Below are 19,515 nucleotides of genomic sequence, written 5' to 3'. Positions count from 1 at the left end.
TATCGTTAGGAGTATACAGGAAATTCTGTTTTGCTGTGAGTTTGCCACAGCCTAAATTTTAGGTTGAACTGCCAAAAATATAACCAGGAATGGTTTGCCTTATTTGTAAACATTTTCACAGTATATCAGTAATTGTGTTACAATTTCTCTACCCTGCCCTTTCCCAGACTTATGGCTTTTTAGAGTCAGTAAAACGATCTGTTTGTCAAACAGTGAGGTACTCTAAATAGCTGCCAGTCTGGTGCACTGAAGAAAATGCCATGCATGAGAAGAACCATATAGGGGAAAACCAAAAAAATCAATATTACAATCCAAATATTAGAAGAGAAATGCCTACTTGATGGGTAGTTAGTTTTTGCATCCCAATATCTCTAGAAATCTGTTCCTAAACCTACATTAATTACACATCTATGTACATTATTTAGAAGTTCTTTACTACAGTACTTTTGTACATGCAGTGTTTATTACTAAATGTAAAGTAAAAGTAATTACATAAGGCATATGTACAGTATTGTGTTGGATTGCAGATCCTTCTGCTCACTTTCATCTTAAAGCTGCAAGGCCCATTTCATAGAGGTTTGTCACGCTGTATACAAAACTGTTTTGAAATACATAAAAACTGGAGCCGAGGCCCATTACTTACTGATGAGCATTAATTAGTCTTTCCTTTTAAATCTCTTGTATGTACTCCCATTGCATTTGGTTTTGGGTTTTTTTTGTTGATGTGCATAAACCTGGAGGTCTGAATTCGGAGCAGTGCCAAAGAAACCAGCAGTTGTTGTCAGGATGGGGACTGAGATTCCACCATTGATAATGGGTATTGCAGCTTTAACCCACACCTTTGTTTAGTCTAAGAATCTCATGAGTTTAAATTGGGCAGGTAGATATTCCGCATCTTAAGTATTTATTTTCCCAGAATTAAGAGTAACAAAGAGGGGAGAAAAGATGTGTTGAAGAAAGAAAAGGGGAGCTAACAAAGAGGGAGAATATAAAGGAAGTGGTGTGGCCCTTAACTCCTCCAGTGGTTCTACACTTTGGACTCATTCTCCAAGTTGGCCACATCACCATTTCTTTCATTTTGGTCTTCCTGATTCTTTTCTTCCTCCTCAGTTTCCAGCTCAGCATGTTGGTCCAGCTTGCTGGAAACAGACCACGTCAGAGGCAGTTCTGCTCGGCTGGCCATCTCTGCCAGCTCTTTGGCACTGTAAACTGGTGTGTTGGTCTCATACGTTTCATGAAAACTGTTGTAGTCAACTTCATAAAATCCATCCTCCAGAGTGAGAACGGGAGTGAAACGATAACCCCACAGGATCTCACTCGTAATATATGAACTTCGAGCTTGGCAGGTCATTCCTGTAACAGAGAGGGAAAAAGTGCTGTAATAAGGACCCACTTACTAGTCTATTAAATCCTAATTGTTTGTTCATACAGATAGAAATGTGTTTGTAAAAAGGCATATTCCAGTAAAGAAATAGGCTTGATAGCATATGAGATTGAGCTTAGAATGCAATTTTATGTGATGCGTAACCTATGTGATGCTCTTTCCTTCTGTGTGTGTAGTATAATAACAAGTAGTGAGTGTATGAACAAAGATTAACATTTCTGTATTAAATGCAGTTCTTCTTCCTATATTTCATCAACAAGGAACTCACCTGCTGAAGAGTCTCAGGTGGCTTATTGAGAGCATCTATGACTTGCACTGTTCCATCCTTTGGTTCCCTGGCGTGTAACAAACCCACACTACTGTGTCCAGTAGTTTCCCAGGCTATGTGAGGAATTTATGCAAAAATTTTTCTCTTCTGGAGCTAACCCCTGAACTTGTGATCCATGGACTGACTTGGTCCCCTAAAGTTGGAGCCTTCAGCTATGCTACTTTGGGGTTTGGTCGGACGAACAACGCACAAACAGCAAAACTCATGAAGGACACTGTGACAATGTGTGATGTTGAATTCAAATAACCTGGACTAACATCTTTGATACTTTGCATTCACAGCTCTACTGAAATATGGAAGCTGCTAAAGGAGAAAAAAATCTGCAAGATTTTTATTCAGAGGTATGAAGAGAGGTGACTGTTCCAAGCTCAAAGTGTAGTCCAGAGTGTCCTCCAGGTGAAGAAAAACCTGGCCATGGCAGGGACCTGTGACTTGGAGAATGTGCCCCATCTCAGAGAGACAGCTCAAGGGAATATTACAGTAAAATATTAATGCTTAATAGTGGAAGGAAAAACCCAGCTGACCAGCAAAAAGGGCTGGGAGAAATGAATTAAAGAGTCAAAAACATGCTGGCAGCAAAATGGGAGTATACAAAGAGAATGGGATGATTTTAATTTAATTTCTTGCACATTATTAAGTATGTATTATCAAGCAAATGTCCGATAAAGGGCTTATGTCAAATACTTAGTAGGTTATGATACACAGCCTCTGGATGAGCCTGTCACACATCAGTTATTTAGAAGGTAATCATAAGTAACTACAATTGTTTAATTTGAGGGGCATAAATGGCATCTGTAGAAATGAACATAATTTCTCTGTGCTGTTGGCATCATATAAAGTCACATGGAGAGTCTCAGGAAGAGCAAACATTGGTAGTTTAATGTCTCTAATCTTTTTCAGGGCTGTACTAACTGCTCTGAGACAATTCTGCACACATTCTCTTGAGCCTCCTCTTCAAGCTCAGATAACTTGTTTCCAATGTGTGAAAATTGCTGTTCCTTGGTACTCAGATCTACTCAATCCTTTTTGTAGAGAACATTATGTTTATAAAGACATTTACCAACTGTTACAACACTGTGGTCCTTCAGCACTTCTTCATCATTTCCCTCTGCTTACTGCAGCACCTCAGACCCTGTAGAGAGGAGACTGTCAGGGACAGCTCTACCATGAAAGCTGCTGCACTGTACCTACCTGCTGCAGCCATGCAGAATTGGGATCATACTTCTACCATTCTTACTGATCTTAATGTCTTTTTCCTAAGAGAAATACTTTAGCCCTCCTTCTTCCCAGTTTTGCAAGACAACACCCGTTTGAACTTAATTCTCCACCAACATACAAATAGAAATATAAAGATCTTACCAATTTTTCTCCTCTTTCTGTAGGTGGAAAGGGCAGAAGGATGCAAAACCATACAATAAAATCATCTCTCATGAGATATCTTGTGTGAATTTCAGTCTAAAGGAGACCTTCTTTCCCACAAAATGACAGAGAGGGAGGAACTTGGCAGCTCACAGAGCACTGTATGTGTGAGAAATGTACTAATTATGCAGCAGTATCTTCCCCAGAGAGTCATTTAGGTTTTTTGCAGTGATGTTTGGGATTGATCCAGAAGCATGGGTACAGTATTTGATAGGATCTCCCTGACCCAGGAGGGAGAGGTTGGCAGGCTGGGTGCAAATGCGGCTGGTGGAAACCAGCACTGGTTGCAATGTCTCCTCTGATGTCTCAGGCCCTCTAGGCTGGTATCCTACCAATTCCTTTGCTGCTCCTTGGTGGTGCATCAAAACCAGTGACCCCTGGATGGGTTTTCCTAAAGAATTGTGCTGTGTTGTTTCTAGTGCCTTTCTCTGCTGCTGAAACTGACTTCAAAGTGAGTGGGACATTTGGAGTTTTCATTGCAAGAGCAACAAGATTAAATTGGAATAAAAATATATGAATTAGGTCCCATTGAAACAGAATTACCTTCCTGTAAGTTCCTGTACTTTCCTTCAATTACTCTGTGATCCTGCTGCTTTGGTTAGGAAAAAAATTGTTTGACTGGTAGGAAAGAGGGGAGTAATTTTATGCAGAAGTCAAGAAGATTAATTGAATTACATTAGAGTTACAGTTCATTAAAAAACAAACCCTCATTTGAAATTTTGAACTGTTCTCGGTTTCAAATTTAGTTTCCTATCCAGTAATGATTTAATACCTATTCCTTTTCCACAGCTAGACAAAATACTTTCAGAGCAAGAATGGAAAAGTTAGGATTTTTCAAGCAAGGAACTTCAAATCAAGAAAAAGACTCACATGTGTGTGAAAGATTGTATATGCTCTCTAAAGGTCTGACAAAGCTAATACAGAAAAAACTGTAAGCTGGTCAGAAGGATTCCAGATTAAAGTGTACAAAAGTTGTGGAGGCCTGTGAAATGGTTACCAGCGTGTCTGCTTAGGTCTTGAAGAAGAACAGAGAGATTTCTGCAGTTCTATGTGGTGTAGCTTTACCACCTTATTCAACATTTTCATCAGCGATCTGGATGAGGGGACAGAGTGTACCCTCAGCAAGTTTGCTGATGACACTAAACTGGGAGGACTGGCTAATTCACCAGAAGGCTGAAGAACTTCTTTCCTGTGAAGGTGAGGGAGCCCTGGTACAGGCTTCCCAGGGAGGGTGTGGAGTCTCCTTCTCTGGGGGTTTTCAAAACTTGCTTGGGCACGTTCCTGTGTGACCTGATTGAGATGAACCTGCTTTAGCAGGGGGGTTGGACTAGATGATCTCTAGAGGTCCCTTCCAACCCCAGCCATTCTGGGATTCTGTGATCCTGTGATCTTCTGCTTGTGCTGTCTCAGAGGTCCCTCAGCTCTAGTTATTAGAGCTTCTGGACTGTCTTCTGCATTTAAACTCTTATCATGGATTATGGTCCAACCTACATGTTTCATTATACTCCATGGTTTTAATTGTCCTGTAAAATGAAGTGTGACCTTTATTCTTTGTTGTACATTCTGAACATGCTCTTGATTGACAGTGGGTCTACATCTTGAATGAGGGTGTTTTATGCTTCAGATTTCCCTCTGTTGCATGATTTATTCAGTAATTGAGTGGTTTACAGGTAGCCATAGATCTGTTGCACAATAGCTTTAAAAATGATTGTGGTTTGACATTTTGACTAGTGTCTCATTTTAATTGGATCCCTTCAGGATAGATGAGAGCTGGGGAGCCTTTGGAGCTACTTAGCTGAGCATTAATTGGACTTTTTCAAAATAAGCTGGGAAATTAAGAGATACAAATAATTCATTCTAAATTAATTAAAACTGTAACTGGAAGGATGGGTCTATTTGAGAAGAAGCATTGGATCTCAAGGGAAAGCTTGAGGCTGGACTCCCAGGCCCTGCTCTGAGGGGTGTGAAGTGGGACTGGGGCAGTGGATGGTGATGGAGGAGCCTTCTTGCTGGGCTGGGCAACCACTTGCCCCCGCCTGCACTGCTCTGCAGGTTCCTGCACCATCTGTCCCTGCTTCTTGGCACGGGGCGGGTAGAGGGAGGAGGACAGGGAGCAGCAGGATTAGGTTGCAGTGGGCTTGCCCTTGCACCTGTTCACCTTGCTGCATACTATATTTTAAGCTGTGAGGTGATGAGGCCTCTGATGGTTGCCCTTAACTGCCATTTCGCTCCCTTAATCTTGCAGCATTTTCAATGAGCCTTTGTATATGTTGCAACTTTCCGTTAGGTCTTAATGACAGCGTTTCGGTCTGTTTGGTTTATGTTTGCTCAGGCTAGGGAATCACGACCAAGTGTTGTGCAAATACTTGATCACTGGGCAAGTTACCTCAGTAGTAAAATTAATTGCTACCTTATTTAAATGTGTTTTTTAAAAATTATGTTTAATGTTTTAGAGCTTTGTGGGCTGGAACCAACATCATAAGTGTTGACGCTTCTTTGTGAAAGGCACACACCATGGTGTACACTGTTCCTATCACTCCCGTGTCCCCATTTCTGGGTCAGAAACTAGCAAGGCAAGTTGCAAGCTGAATTTTGGTCCTTATCATATCAGGGGAGGCAAACTAAATTATGGAGATTGGATGAAGGAGACTTTTTCTTCTTTGAGGCAGCCAGGCTAAAGCTGCAACATTTTCATTGTTTTCTTTCAAATGGGAACACTGCTGACAGTGCTGGGATTAGCTCCATGTATCTGAAATCAGCAATTAGTAACTACTTTGCATAGTCTTGTTACCATACAACCAACGTAATTGAAACTTTAATTTATCCTCTAGATGCTTATTGTTCTCATCCACCAGGTGAGGAGCTAAACTGCACAGAGACTTGAGCAACGCTGTGGATTCAAGAGTGGTTTGTGAGCAGGAGCCAGCCAGCTGAGCCACTTTCTGTCTGCATTGAATGTAACACACAGCTGGACTCCTGCCTCAAAGTACCTGTAATAGGGTGGGGATGCTGTACAGGGCTTGGTGACATCCATGACATCACGTGCTGTTTACTTCAGCAAGAAACTGGGACCATGCTCTTGTTCCTGTTAACATATGGGCTGTACCTCTCTAGAGTGCAGGCTGCAGTGGCTCTCTCTGCCAGACTGGAAGCATGGACACTATATCAGTGTACCCCATCAGCAATTTTCCTTGCAGAATGAAAGATTTTATCAAGCCTAATGTTTGCACCATACAGTCTAAGAAAATGACAGAATAATTCCCCTAAGCTGATGCTCATGTGGGTAAGGTTACAACCCCACTTTTGACTGATTAGAATTAATAACATAGTGTATGCCATCTCCAGATTAATTACTCTTGAAAAGTTGCCCTGTGCAGTTACTTTGAGTTTATTCATACTGTCTACTGCTATTTAAGCTTACGCTTTGCACTGTCTTACAGTGCTACAAGGGCTTGGTGTGGTAACCTAGAGTGACTTGATGCAGTTCCTTACAGCGCACTTAATTTAAGGTTTCATGGTAGCTTACACAATAGTATGTTGTGTCATGCACTTTTGCCTTATACTATTTCACTTTGCGATGGGAGTCATCAAAAAGAAAACACTATAAAAAAGTCAGGGGAAAAAGGAGTACTTCAGAATCATGGAATCAAATACATGTTTGGCTCAAAATACAGTGATTTTCCACTCTAGATCAGCCTACTGCAGATTACATGTAGTGACAACCTCATTCAACTTTTGTTTTACTTGAGACAATCTTTATTCCAACAGGACTTTTTCTTTTCAAATTTGACTCCTGTGAGGAAAAAAAAAAAGGACTAAACGAAATGAAGGAGGGAAAGGATTACAGCCCATTACAGGCTACATATTTTGGCTGACAGCTGCATGTCAAGCTGAACTTGATGCTCAGTAATTTCCAGCTGGCACTCAGCAGAACGAGAGACACTTTCTGCTGCACAAAATTGAATGGGATATCTCATAAGAACAAACCATGTTCAATCATAGCATGGGAACTTGGCTTCATAGTTCAGCCTGGAGTAAGACCTCAGCTGCAGAGGACTCAAGTGTGCACAGAAAACAGTGGTGTCCCCATCTCTAAGGAAAGTGGAGTTTCAGTCATGTACAGGGAGTACAGAATCTGGTCTGGCATCTCCAGCTGGGAGCTGAGACTTCTATGTGCATGTAGAATGCTCCTATTGTAGTGCTTTCACCCTGTCTTTATTTACAACACGCTTTGCTGAGATATCACTGTAGAGCTTTTGATCTTTGTCAAAAGGTTCATTTGAATCAAAAGAACCTTTTAAAAACAAACCCAAACATATAGGAAATTCCCTGTCTCTTGGGATTAATTCCTACAGCCCCTGTGATTGTGCACATGATGAAACTATTTTGCTGCAGAAGAAGGAGGAGGTGCTGACTCAAAGCTTTAGAGATGACTTTTGCACCTTGCCTAGGGTAAAGGTGAGAAGATGGGGGAGTTTTACTTAAACACTGTGATAGTGGCACAAATATTGAGGTAACTAGATGAATGTACACTTAGTGTCTGAAAGTCTAGTATGGTGCTCAAAAAAGCTACAGTCACTTTTTAGGTATCTAAGTTCCTGTGGTTGTTAAGTATCAGCAAGTAGCATGCTACAACAGAGAAAAATGGTCTCTGCTTGGATGACCTTTTGGACTCAAATATATTTGGTGCAAGATTTGTCAAGCTGCTATTTTTAGGTGTTAAGGGGAATGGGAAAGCAATGTGTGTTATTGAAAACATGCAAAAGGATAAGAGTCAAGAACTCCTGATTGGTACCTTGGTTCTCCTGCAGACATTGTGTGGGCTTTGGCAAATTACCTAGCTTTGCTGGGTCTGTTTTATTGGTATGCCACAAGGGACATGCTGAGATTTAAAGGCAGTAGATGTGCGTACAGTATATTGTCTTCCTCATCTAGACTTTCACTGTCAAATTTGTACTAAACAATTCTCCCTAGTGTGAAAATTATTGCCTCAAAAAAGAACAGAGATTTAGAATAAAATTTCCATAGTGCCACCAACCAATTGTCAGAAAAAGTCCACAATAGTTCTTTTTAATCAAGCTAAAAAAAAAGGCTAAAAGAGAAAAGTCATGTTATACCCTGAATTCATCACTTTTTCTAAAGCCCAAAGCATCAGTTGTCACTGTTAGAAAGTGCTGCAAATACCATGCTGTGGTAAGACATTTTCCTCCTCCTTTTTGTATTTCCACACATCTGACAAGAAATCAATGGGTTTTCTTTGGTTTTGAGTAAAAAAAACCAAAACATCAATCTCATTGAGAGGTAGCAATGGGAAATTCCCAGGGGTTCCAATAACTTGATTCTGAGCACACCTGAAAATCATAAAATCATAGAATCATTTTGGTTGGAAAAGATCTTTAAGATTATCAAGTTCAACCACTAACCTCACACTGCCAGGCCCACCACTAAACCATGTCCCTCGACATGTCACCTACACAGCTTTTAAATATCTCCAGGATGGGGACTCCACCACCTCCCTGGGCACCTCATTCCAATGCTTAATAACCTTTTTAGTGAAAAATCTCTTCCTACTATGCGACCTAAACCTTCCCTGGTGCAACTTGAGCACATTTTCTCTTGTCCTGTCATTCGTTACTTGGGAAAAGAGACTAACCCATACCTTGCTACAACTTCCTCTTTCAGATACTTGTAGAAAGTGAGAACGTCTCCTTGCCCTCATTTGGATGCTTATTGCATCTCCAGCAATGTCTAAAGCTCTTGAAAGAGGTAAAAACGGGGACGATGTCAGTAAGCATGTCAGTATATCTGTATTTCAATGTGTGTGAGAATCTGTGCACAAGGTCCTCAGGTTGTGGGTTATGAACACTGTGTGTGGCTGGGTCACTGCTCACTCTCCTGGTGCAGTGACTGCAGAGAGGAGTATGTGTGTGAGTGGGAGAGGAAGAGAGAGGGGACAGATTTGTTTTCCTATGAGAGTATAATCAAGTTTCATTGGCTTTTCTTGATTTATTTATTTTTCCTTTTTAAAAAAATTTCAAAATGCTGCCTTTTTTTTTCACTGTGAATTATTTGAGTGATTTGATATTTTAATTTTCATATTTATTGCCTAATCAAACCAAGAAGCTGATCACTATACCTGAAATTTTATGATTTTAATCTAATGCTATCAGTGAATTCTGATCAGAGGTCTTTATGGTAGCTGCTGTCTTTGGCTCACAGCTGATGACAGGATCAGGGAGAAGCTCCACATCAGAAAATGCAAGTTGCCATGGAGTGGGCTGGAGCAGCTGGCATGACCAGCACCAACCGTAATAATGTGACATCCCCCATGGGAAAATATTATTCTATTAGGTCACATTTGCAAGAGAGGTGGATATGGATAGGAAATTGAGCTGGCTAGAGGCCGTAATTTTGAGTCAGTGGGACTTTCTGACTCTCTAAAATCTATTTCTTTCTAAACAAGATGAAAACAATTCACAAGTGTAAAAAAATGGAGTTGATGTTAAGTTAAATTCTAACCAAGGTCTAACTTGGCTGAGTCAAAGCATCCTGTTTTCATTCTGGCTTGATGGTTAAGGGAGTGGAACACTCTTATGATGAAAGGCTGAGGGAGCTGGGGCTCTTTAGCTTGTAGAAGAGGAAACTGAGGGGTGACCTTGTTAATGTTTACAAATATGAAAAGAGTGGATGTCAGGAAGATGGAGCCAGGCTCTTCTCAGTGATGGCCAGTGATAGGACAAGGGGCAACGGATACAAGATGGAACATAAGAGGTTCCAAAGAAATACAAGAGGAAACTTCACTGTGAGGGTGAGGGAGCACTGGAACAGGCTGCCCAGGTGGGTTGTGGAGTCTCCTTCTCTGGGGACATTCAAAACCCAGCTGGACAAGTTCCTGTGTGACCTATTCTAGGCGGTGCTGCTCTGGTCAGGCGGGTTGAACTAGTTTATCTTTCAAGATCCCTTCCAACCCTTAAGATTCTGTGGTTCTCTGATTCTTCATATGTGACATGTTGTAGAATGCAGCATCTAAACTAGAAAAAGTTGACTCTGTTTTGCTCTTATTCAAAATATTTTAAAAATGTACATTTTCTTTTCCCCCAGCAGATTTGTCAGTGAAATATTTTCCTATAGAAAAAAATGCTGAATTTCAAACATTTGAGCTACTTACTTAATACTTCTCCTATCAGGCATTAAATATACTTACTGAGTATTTTGTGTCTGATTTCTTGCTTTCTAACTGCATATAGCTTAGTCTGAGAAATGGTACATATATAAGGCAGAAAAGCTTGTCTGATCAGTCTCAAATGTGCCGCTACTTGGCTAACTACCATATACATTCTCAATAAACAGCTTCTCAAAGAGATGCTCCAATTGCTATCTAGCCAATATTTAACCTAATATTTAAGCTGTGTCCAGAAAATCAAGCTGTCTGAAGTGTATGAATTTTAATAAATTTTTTAAGCTGTGCTTTTTAAAATGGGCAATAACTACATTTTTTTTTTTCTGTCTATCAGTTCTGTGGAAATTTAATATATCAAATAACATAACATCAGACCAGAGAGAGAAACTTGTTCTACAATTGGCACTCGGAGTCCTTGGAGACGGGAGACTTGATTTGGTGGAGCTGGAACATGAAGTACTAGGATTTTGTTCTCTACCCTGTGCTTGACTGTTGGGATACATTTATAGATTTGGTGGTTTCTCAGACATCAAATCAGCACCACGCAAGTGCTTTATTTCTCCTAGCAGATACCCACACAGGAGGATAGGGGAGTTGTGTTTTAAAGAAGCTGCAGCACACTGTCGTTTCTTCAAGCGGCTCTGCTTTCAAACGCCAAGCGCTGAGTAAACAGAAGACCTGTCCTGACCTTTTAAAAATGCATTGCCGTTAATCTGCAGGCTTCCTCCTGAATTCTGGCCTGCAGATGGGATACTCCCCTCCGTCGCAGTGCGCAGGCAGCCTGCTCTGCAATTCCCTGACAAACAGCCGGGAGCAGGCAGCAAAGGCACAGGGCTCCAGCTGAGCTGCCTGCTGCTGCCTGGATGCAGAAGGGTCCTGTCAGGACTTTTTTGTGGAGCAGCACAGCCTGGCCCAGCAGGGTGGAAGCACGGCATGAAGCAGAGGATCCTAGTGGTAGAGGATATGGAGAAGACCCCTGGCAGTATGTTAAGGCTAATAGTCCTGTTTATGGTTTTTGGATAAAGACTAGCTATCTTGCTAGGTTTCTTCAGAGCATGACCTTCAGAGCATGAGGTTTTCAACAGAGAGCATGACCCTCCAATAAGAATTACAGCCTTTGTATGAGTTCCTGTTGGCTCTCTATTTCTTTTCCACAGTCATAAGCAACATCTTTAATTCTTAGACAAGAGCACCTCAGGAAATACATAGTTGACACAAATACTACAATTTAGTTACCATGGCATGTGAAAGCACTTTGGACTCAGTCTGTTTTACAGTCTTTCTCCAATCACTGGATTCACTGCTGCTGGGGAAAAATATCCCATAAAAGCACCAGGAGAGGAGAGGAGCAGACAGGGGCCACCCAGCTGCACACCAGTGTGCAGGAATGTTGTGCCACAGCCGGCTTCCTGCAGCATCATCTCAGGCTGAGAAAAACTAAAGGGACTCGTTTTCCCTCCAGGGACTCTGAGTCCCCTGCACTTTCTGTCACATTTATGAAGGGGTAGAGCGCCACAGAAGAATCTGGGTTTGGATAAAAGAAGGTCCAAGAAAGAGCTGCCTGAGCTGCTGCATTACTTGCCTTGGGGAAGAAAGCAATAGAATTGTTTCTGTTCTCTTTTCTGCATAAACTCAAATGCTAAATGAGATGAGCACCTCAGAAGCAGTTTCTCCCTTCTCCACTCCTTGCTAGGGAAGTAGAAGATGGCAATGGGACAGATAAAAACTGCAGCTGGGTAGTGAAGGAACGAAAATGCTTCCTCTAACACTTCTAAGCTTCACAGTTTGAAAAAGCCCTCTATTTTTTTTAAAACTCCAGCTTTGATGTGCAGATTGTACGGGTGCTGCTGTTTCCCCAAAATGTTCAGGCTAATGTTGCAGGATGCAATTGCTCAGATGCAGCTACAGCAAACTTCCACGTTTGGCGTTAGTAAGTGACCTATTCAGCTGATAGGAATGTAGACCCTAAATGCATTTGGCCTTGGAAAGAGGTGGAAGCACTGTTTATGTGAGAGCTCTTCCAAGATGGCATCCTTTAAGACATATACACAGAGAGACAATCTTTTGTGGAAAAATAGATCTGACTGCTATATTTGGTCTATGCTACATATATGCATACCATATGCAATTGAGGAGCTCACATTTAGCACACAGTGGTAAGACTGAGACTAGAACAAGGTATGTTTAGGCATTGCTGAAATCCCATAGTCACGTTAATGCCAAGGAATGTCTGGGAGAAAACTTCCTTTAGTTGGAATGATACTTTCAGTGAGAGAAGCATTTTCTGTAACAGCTTGTACCTACTGCAGATTCACACTGTCATGACTGTGGGATAAACGTTTAATTAAAATAGATACATGATCTATTTTAGCTTTTGCTGTGCAGACTTCTGAAATGCACAATTTGAGTCTGCATGTTTGGATGTCTTTTGTTTCTCTTCTTAAAAATGCTACTTACAAAGAGAACAGAACATCTAAGGGTTTGCTCTATCTCGAACTTTACTGACTTGGAGCTTTTAATAAAAATGTCACATTTTACTGTGGGAATGTTTATGAACCCAGGATTAAAGACAAAACAGTGTGAACACACAGCTTGGCATGCTGTAAAATTCAGAAAACAGGGAAGATCATTAGCTTTTTGACAACAAAATCTGTGAATCACCCACAAAGTATTCTAGTGGCTGTTTCTGGATTTGTGGCTAATGGCATGGCTGAGGCCTGGTTTAGCTGTTGTGAAATCAGAAGAGGAGATGAAAGAGAGTTACAGATAAAGCACTTGTTTCTGCCAGGCAGATATTGGTGAGAAGAGATGTTTGGAAATGCATCACAAAAAAAGAGAAAATATATTTCTATCCAAAATCACTTGGATTTTTTTGTAAGTAACAAAATATTTCAGTGGGGTTGCCTGGACAGTTTCATAACAGTGCATCCTTTTAAGTGGGATGGAAAACAAGCTAAACATGGGTAGGTGGCACTTGCTTTTGGAAAAGACAGCTTGAAGAAAACAGCTTTTTTAAAGATATTTAGTTTCAGGGGTTGTATTTTTGGTTTATATTTCACCTGAAAGAGTACCAAGGGGACTGGTGTAGAGGTGCTCTGTGAATATCAGAAGAAAGCTCTAAATCCTGACAGCATTGCTGTAACTGTGTTAGTTACCATTTGAGAAGGCCAGTTATTATCACACATCAGCCTTAAAAAAGCAGCTGGGCATGGGGATGTGTGAGAGCTGGATGAGTCCAGCTCTGTAGCACTGGCTAATGATGGCACAGCTGCTTTCTGGTTCTTAACCAAGCAAACAAGCAGCCCTATCTCTGAGTATTTTGGATGAAGCTCTGCTCCTTGGAGGTATTGCCCTTTGGTGATGGTGGTTGGACCTGTGCTTAGTTCAGCTGGCAGCACCTCCTCTCTCCTCTCTGATGGCTTAAGCACTGACTGGCCTCTGTAACAGTTCCCTTTCCTATGAATTATTGGCAGTATAGCCCTTGGCAGGTGGAGGGATTTTGCCCAGATACTTTAAAGCACTCCCCTGGCTTTACAAGTCTTCAGTGTAAGAGCTGAAGAGTCTCTGTGCTGTGATCCTACCTGAGAGACTCCTGTACTGTACTTGGCCCAAACCTAACTCACCTGCTCTGGGAGGAGGAGGAGGTATAGCTGGGCTAGTATTTCAAAGGATGGATTTGAACTCATCCATGCAATTATTTTATGCGATTGGTTAAGTCCTTTGTAAAAATATTTTTAAGGGAAACTGTTAAACACACTGAGCTTAAAATTTCAACTGTTGTAATAATAATATTTAATTAAAATTTGACTTAGGTTTGTTGATTCAGGTATTGTTATCTTTGTCATAACAAAAGAATCAGCCAGTTTCAGACTCCATGCAGCTCTGATTTTTTTATGAACTTTTCCAGGCCTTCTAGCAGTTATGCAAAGAAAATCATCTGTGCTGTTAAAATCCTCCCTCTGAATAGCAAGTGGATTTTGATTTTTTTTTTCAGTTCGTAGGATGAGACTTATTAAGTTGATGCTTTCAGGTTAATACTATTGGCTGTCAACTTTAGCAGCATATTTTTGAAATGGAGGACTGAGCAAAAACTGTCTGCCTCAGGGAATGAGATGCAAAATCTTTCACTTCTGAAACACTATTTAATATTCAAGTTGTGTCAAAATTTGTATCCATATTTTAGCTGCTTGGCATCCTGTTTGATCATAGGTGCTATTAATACACCTGCTCGTAGATCAATGGCCATTTTAGGAAAATTAATACTTTACTTGGCTTTACTTGACTTAAGTTTTATTTGAGGTGGTGAGGAAGAAGCTGATTCTGATCTTTAATTACTTCCTAGCATTTAGCAATGATTTCAATAAAGGAGAACAGCAGTAGTAGAACTGGGATTTTATAAAGCTTCAGTACTACTCTCCTGATATTTCTATTCTGGGAAAAAAAAGGAACAACACACTTCAAGCTCTAGCCTTTTCAACCTGGCACTTTCCTCAATATCTGAATTCATTTAAAAGAAAAAAAAAAGAAAGAAGTAAAAACTCATCAAAAAATTGTTTTGCTATATTCCTTGTTCATGTGTTGTAAATGTTTAAACTAACTGTTTCTGGAAGAAGCATGGACAAAAGCAATCTGCAAGAATATGTGTCTGATTTTGCCATGAATGTTTCCAACTGATGATGGAGCAGGTAAATTCTGTGTTTCTTCGACACATACACTTCATTTATGGACACAACAAAGAGTGATTAGGCTTTTTAATACCCCCAAATTCTCCTTAGTTTAGCAAGATTTATCTCTGCTGGTGAGCAAAGTTTGTTTTAGTAAGGAAAAAATAATGAACTTGAGATGGCTACGTATGGGAAAGCTATCTGAGAAAGCAAGAGGAAGAAGCTGCTCACACTCAAAATTGCACAGTTCCCAGAGCAGAGATGTCTGAGACAGTGCAGAGGAGCCTGAAACAAAATGACTGGGCTTTTGAAGCGGGAAACACCTTGTACAGAAGCCTGCAAAATATCTGTTTCTCCTGAGTAATTTATTTCTGTTCAATGCTGAGGATGGATTTGGTGTTCAGCAAAACGAAACACTGGAAAACAAAGCATTTGTCTGGCAAATATCTCGTAGTGCTGGGTGAAAGCTGGTTGAGTGCACTGAGCTGTTCCTGTCCTCCCTGGCCATGAGCACTTGGGTGCTTTCTGCTCCACTGCTGTATGTTATTTCATTCCTCAGTATCAGTCATGAGGTGGCACTCTTCTACCAGAAGAGATAGCTTACAAAGCTTTTGAAGTATGCATATATCCAAACTAAGAAAAAAGAAACAATACCCAGAAAATACTGTCGAGGGATTATTGCAAAAGTTACTTACAAAATGTCTGGTCAGGAAGGAAAATAAGACACCACCAGGATGTGTTTGTAACAGGAATGTAGTATTGGAAGGAGAGAACTCGCTGAACTCTCTGAGCTGGAGATTAGTAGCTTACTTTTCTTCTGACTCTTGACAGATTTAAGGCATTTCTGTACACCAGCTGCAGACTATATTCTTGTTCATGACAAATACAATTACACAGTCTCTTTCTTGCAGCTTTTATTACTGCTGCCAGACCACTGCTAATTTGGAGCACTTTATTATGTGCTTTGTGCAATGAACTCTTGGCTAAAACTGGACATCCTTCACTTGGCGGTATCCTGCCTCTCAGAAAAAAAACGACAGGGCTCACAGTTTCAGAGGTAAATGAGTGGAAAAGATATTCAACCCAGGCATTTCAGGGTAAAGACATCCATCTCCAAGACTGCATACAAGTGTTCAATGTGAGGTTTTTAAAAAATGTATGCATAGCAAATGGAAAACACAGCACCAGATTCTAATCTCAGTCAACAGCAGTTCAAAGCAGTAGCATCTTCTGTCAAGATACAGCTCTTCCAGACTGTGGACCTGACTCAGATCTCCACAGTTTTACACCTCCGTGGGATCCTTGCTAAGTCCCAAGCAATCTAACAGATGTCTGCTTGTGAGGCAGCATCCTCTGGCTCCTGCTGTGTTCTTAAGGCATGCTTAACCTCCAGGATGGGAAAGAGAAAATAAAGCTTGGCATGCTCTCTTTGAAAGCTTGTTGATCTCTCCTCTCCTACATGCTTGCAGTAGACCAGACTTGGTTAGTAGAGGACTTCAGGGATGGCTTTAAAGCTAGTCTTGCTTCCTTCAAACAGTGTAAATCATTACACCTGGGAGGAATAATGCAAGAGTTTGGAGAGAAGGCAGACTGATGAAGAGGATGTAAGTTTGGGAGGAGTTGAGAAAGGCATTGGAAGAATGCTGAATCCAATCAGCCCCATGTAATACTGTGTGTCCTCCTCTCTCCTCTCACCATGATAAAAGTTTTCACTGGCTGCCAAATGAAACACCACCACTGCCTTCACTTTGTACTTACTCCAGGCAGAGCTTTTTTAAACAGAAAGATAAAAGAAGCAAAAATTCTGCAGATGGGACTTTCTTATCTAACCAAACTGGGAACTGCTCCTGGTACAGGTGACAGATCGATAGCGCCACCTTGGCTTCTTCCCCTTGGTTCTCCTGAAAGTATAGCTGAGGATCTGAGGATGGGGCAGAGCTGTCTCAAAGAATGAAGACTTTTTTTTTTTTCCTTTTTAATCCTACCTTTCTAAAGAAAAAAGGGGGAAAAAAAGTGCTTGTTCCCAACATCGATGTGAGTACTGGATATGATTTGAAAAATGTAGCTACACCTCAAAAAGCCCAAACGCTGGTATTACATATTGCTTTAAGAAGCAACTACAGAGTTGGCAAATGCTGGGTCTTATGGGCATAGAGCGTTAGCTACTACTCATTTGGTACAACTCAGATTATTTGCTTCTTGTGTTTCCTATCAGGTTTTAAAGTAAATTTCATTCTAATTTTGATGGAAGTGGAGGTCAATGCAAATACAACAATATAAGCACATATATTACATCAACAAGTTTCCATCAGAATCCATAGGCCCAGCAGGGAAGAAATTACTGATGCTCAGAAAGGATGCTTCTAGTCACGTTAGGCTTTTATTTCCTGTGACCTTTTATCTGAAAGTCTCAAAGGAAAGGAAAAATTATTATTTTTGTTTTACCAATGGGGAAATTAAGGCAGAGAACAGTGGCTTGCCTTAAGGCCTCATAGAAGGTGTGTAGCAAAGAGGGCTACTCTGGTGAGGATACATAGATTTGGATAGTCATTTGAGAGCAGACTGGCTGTCATCTGTCCTTTGATGTGAACCAGTAGGATTTTTTGACCTAAAGCGCCGATTTGGTTTTCACAAGAGCTAAGGCTTTGGAAAAGGGCTTTTTTTTTTCCTCCCAGATCCTGTTATTTCAACATAAGGCAAGCTTCTGCTCGTTACCTGAGCTCTTCTGTCTCAGCAGAACTTGAAATCTTTCCTAAAACCTTTGCTTTAAACAGAGCAGGATATGGATGAGAAAACTGAAGAGCTTGTTTTGGGAACAGAAGGCGGACGAGATGAATCACGCCATGGAATGTGAACGTGTTTTCCTGGAGTTGCAATTGTGCTTCCTCAGCCTTTTCCTGTTCTCTGAGCAGTGGAGCTCTCCCCTTCTTTTAATTGTGATTGAATAATTTCTGCTATCAGAATAATGGAGATTTTGCCTGCGGGTGCTGTGGTGACACGAGGCTGTGTCACGCACACACACATGCACGCTCATACAGATATAGAGAGGTATAGAGATACGGATGTTAGTGATTTTATGATTCTCCTATACCCAAAATAGCAAATCCTTGATAAAAAGCCTTGGAAATCCTCAGTTCCTTCAAATACTTAATAAGATAAGTTGATTATCATAAAATGAAAATTACTTCTGTTGTATAAAAGGAGGAGAAGAGAATTTAACTGGCAGCAGTGAGAAGACAATGAACAGACTTCAGAGAGGCACTGGGACAGCTAAGAGATTGTCACAAGAAAATAACTGGGTAATGGTGGATAGATCAGGCTATTATGAGCATATGGTGAAACTGAGCAACATCACACCACAAAATACCGTGGTATGATGGATTAAACTAGCCAACACCATGAATAAGCGAAGCTCTCTTACACCATCACAGTTCAGAAATGCTTGAGATTTACATTTTTTGGAAAATTTAATGGCATTTCCTCCCTCTCCCCACACAGCATTTGTTGTGCAGAAAGCTTTACTTGATTTCTAATTTGAGAAAATACTATACCAAAACTCATAGTTCTTTTTTCCTACACAGTTTAGCAGGGTAGTATTACACCTCTTGGCTGCAAGAAAGCCCTGTAATAAGTGGTAGCTCTTTCAGCCTATTGGTAGTGTACAGTCCAGCCATAGGTCTTGTAAGAGTTCTCATAATCATTGAAAAGTTGAAATAATTTGGAACTGTGGCTTAATACATTATTAATCACAGAGCAAAGGGTTTGCTCTGATTTCACCAGGCATACTAACCAGGCATAGGGTGTAAAAATCCTATGATCTTATCACATGCCAGCAAGGGATAAAAGCACAGCTAATCATACACTGGTCCCAAGATTGAATATTCCTCAAAGTTCAGTTAAGTAGGAAGGGTTTCATTTAACAAATCGCTTTGTGAAATTGTCCAGGTGTTTTGTGTGTCAATGTGTACATGTGTCTGTGAGTAAAGGAGAAGCTGTTCAATATCTTGTTCACTTTCTCGACTGATAATGAGAAAGACAAATACGATAGAGTCTCATTGTGAGCTGACTGCTCTAGATGTTGTGATGTGTACCTTTTGAGCTGACTGACAGTCCCATTTCACAGGCTTTCCACCAGTCAGCTGGTAGGTCCAAAGCCAATGACAAGGTGATGGCCCAACCCAAGCCTCACAAAGTCAAAAGTATCTTCTTGCTGCATTTCTTGGCTTTTGGGAGTGGTTTAATTCAGGAAGACAATGTGTTGCAAAAGTCTCAGTAGGAAAGCAATTTCTCTTTGGGATCCTTTACCTTTGGGAATTTTTTTCCAATTTTTCATTTGACTGCTGAATCACATGAATATCTTGGAATCCAAGTGTGGTAATACACATGGAGTGACAATAAAAGAACTCATGGAAAGCAAATCATCCCATGGTAGTGAGGATGCCATGACTTGCATTATTCCTATTTAAAAGGTAAAATTCAGGCTCACAAACTCTGCAATACCTAGCAACAGTACCACAACAGCTTTCTGCTTCATAGAGTG

General features: G+C 40.7%; 1 protein-coding gene across 1 annotated transcript in view; it reads right to left on the bottom strand.

Moving 5' to 3' along the window:
- Positions 1-1,027: 1,027 nt before the first annotated feature.
- KCNJ6 (potassium inwardly rectifying channel subfamily J member 6) overlaps positions 1,028-19,515 on the bottom strand; it is a 40,548-nt gene continuing 22,060 nt past the window's right edge. The window contains exon 2 of the mRNA XM_061988633.1: positions 1,028-1,353. Coding sequence (XP_061844617.1) covers positions 1,028-1,353 — 326 coding nt within the window. The remainder of the gene's footprint in view (positions 1,354-19,515) is intronic.

The sequence above is a fragment of the Colius striatus genome, chromosome 1 (genome assembly GCF_028858725.1).
Source record: "Colius striatus isolate bColStr4 chromosome 1, bColStr4.1.hap1, whole genome shotgun sequence".
Lineage (NCBI taxonomy): Eukaryota > Metazoa > Chordata > Aves > Coliiformes > Coliidae > Colius > Colius striatus.
Note: the sequence above shows the minus strand (reverse complement) of the source record. Positions and strands in the feature narration are given on the sequence as shown.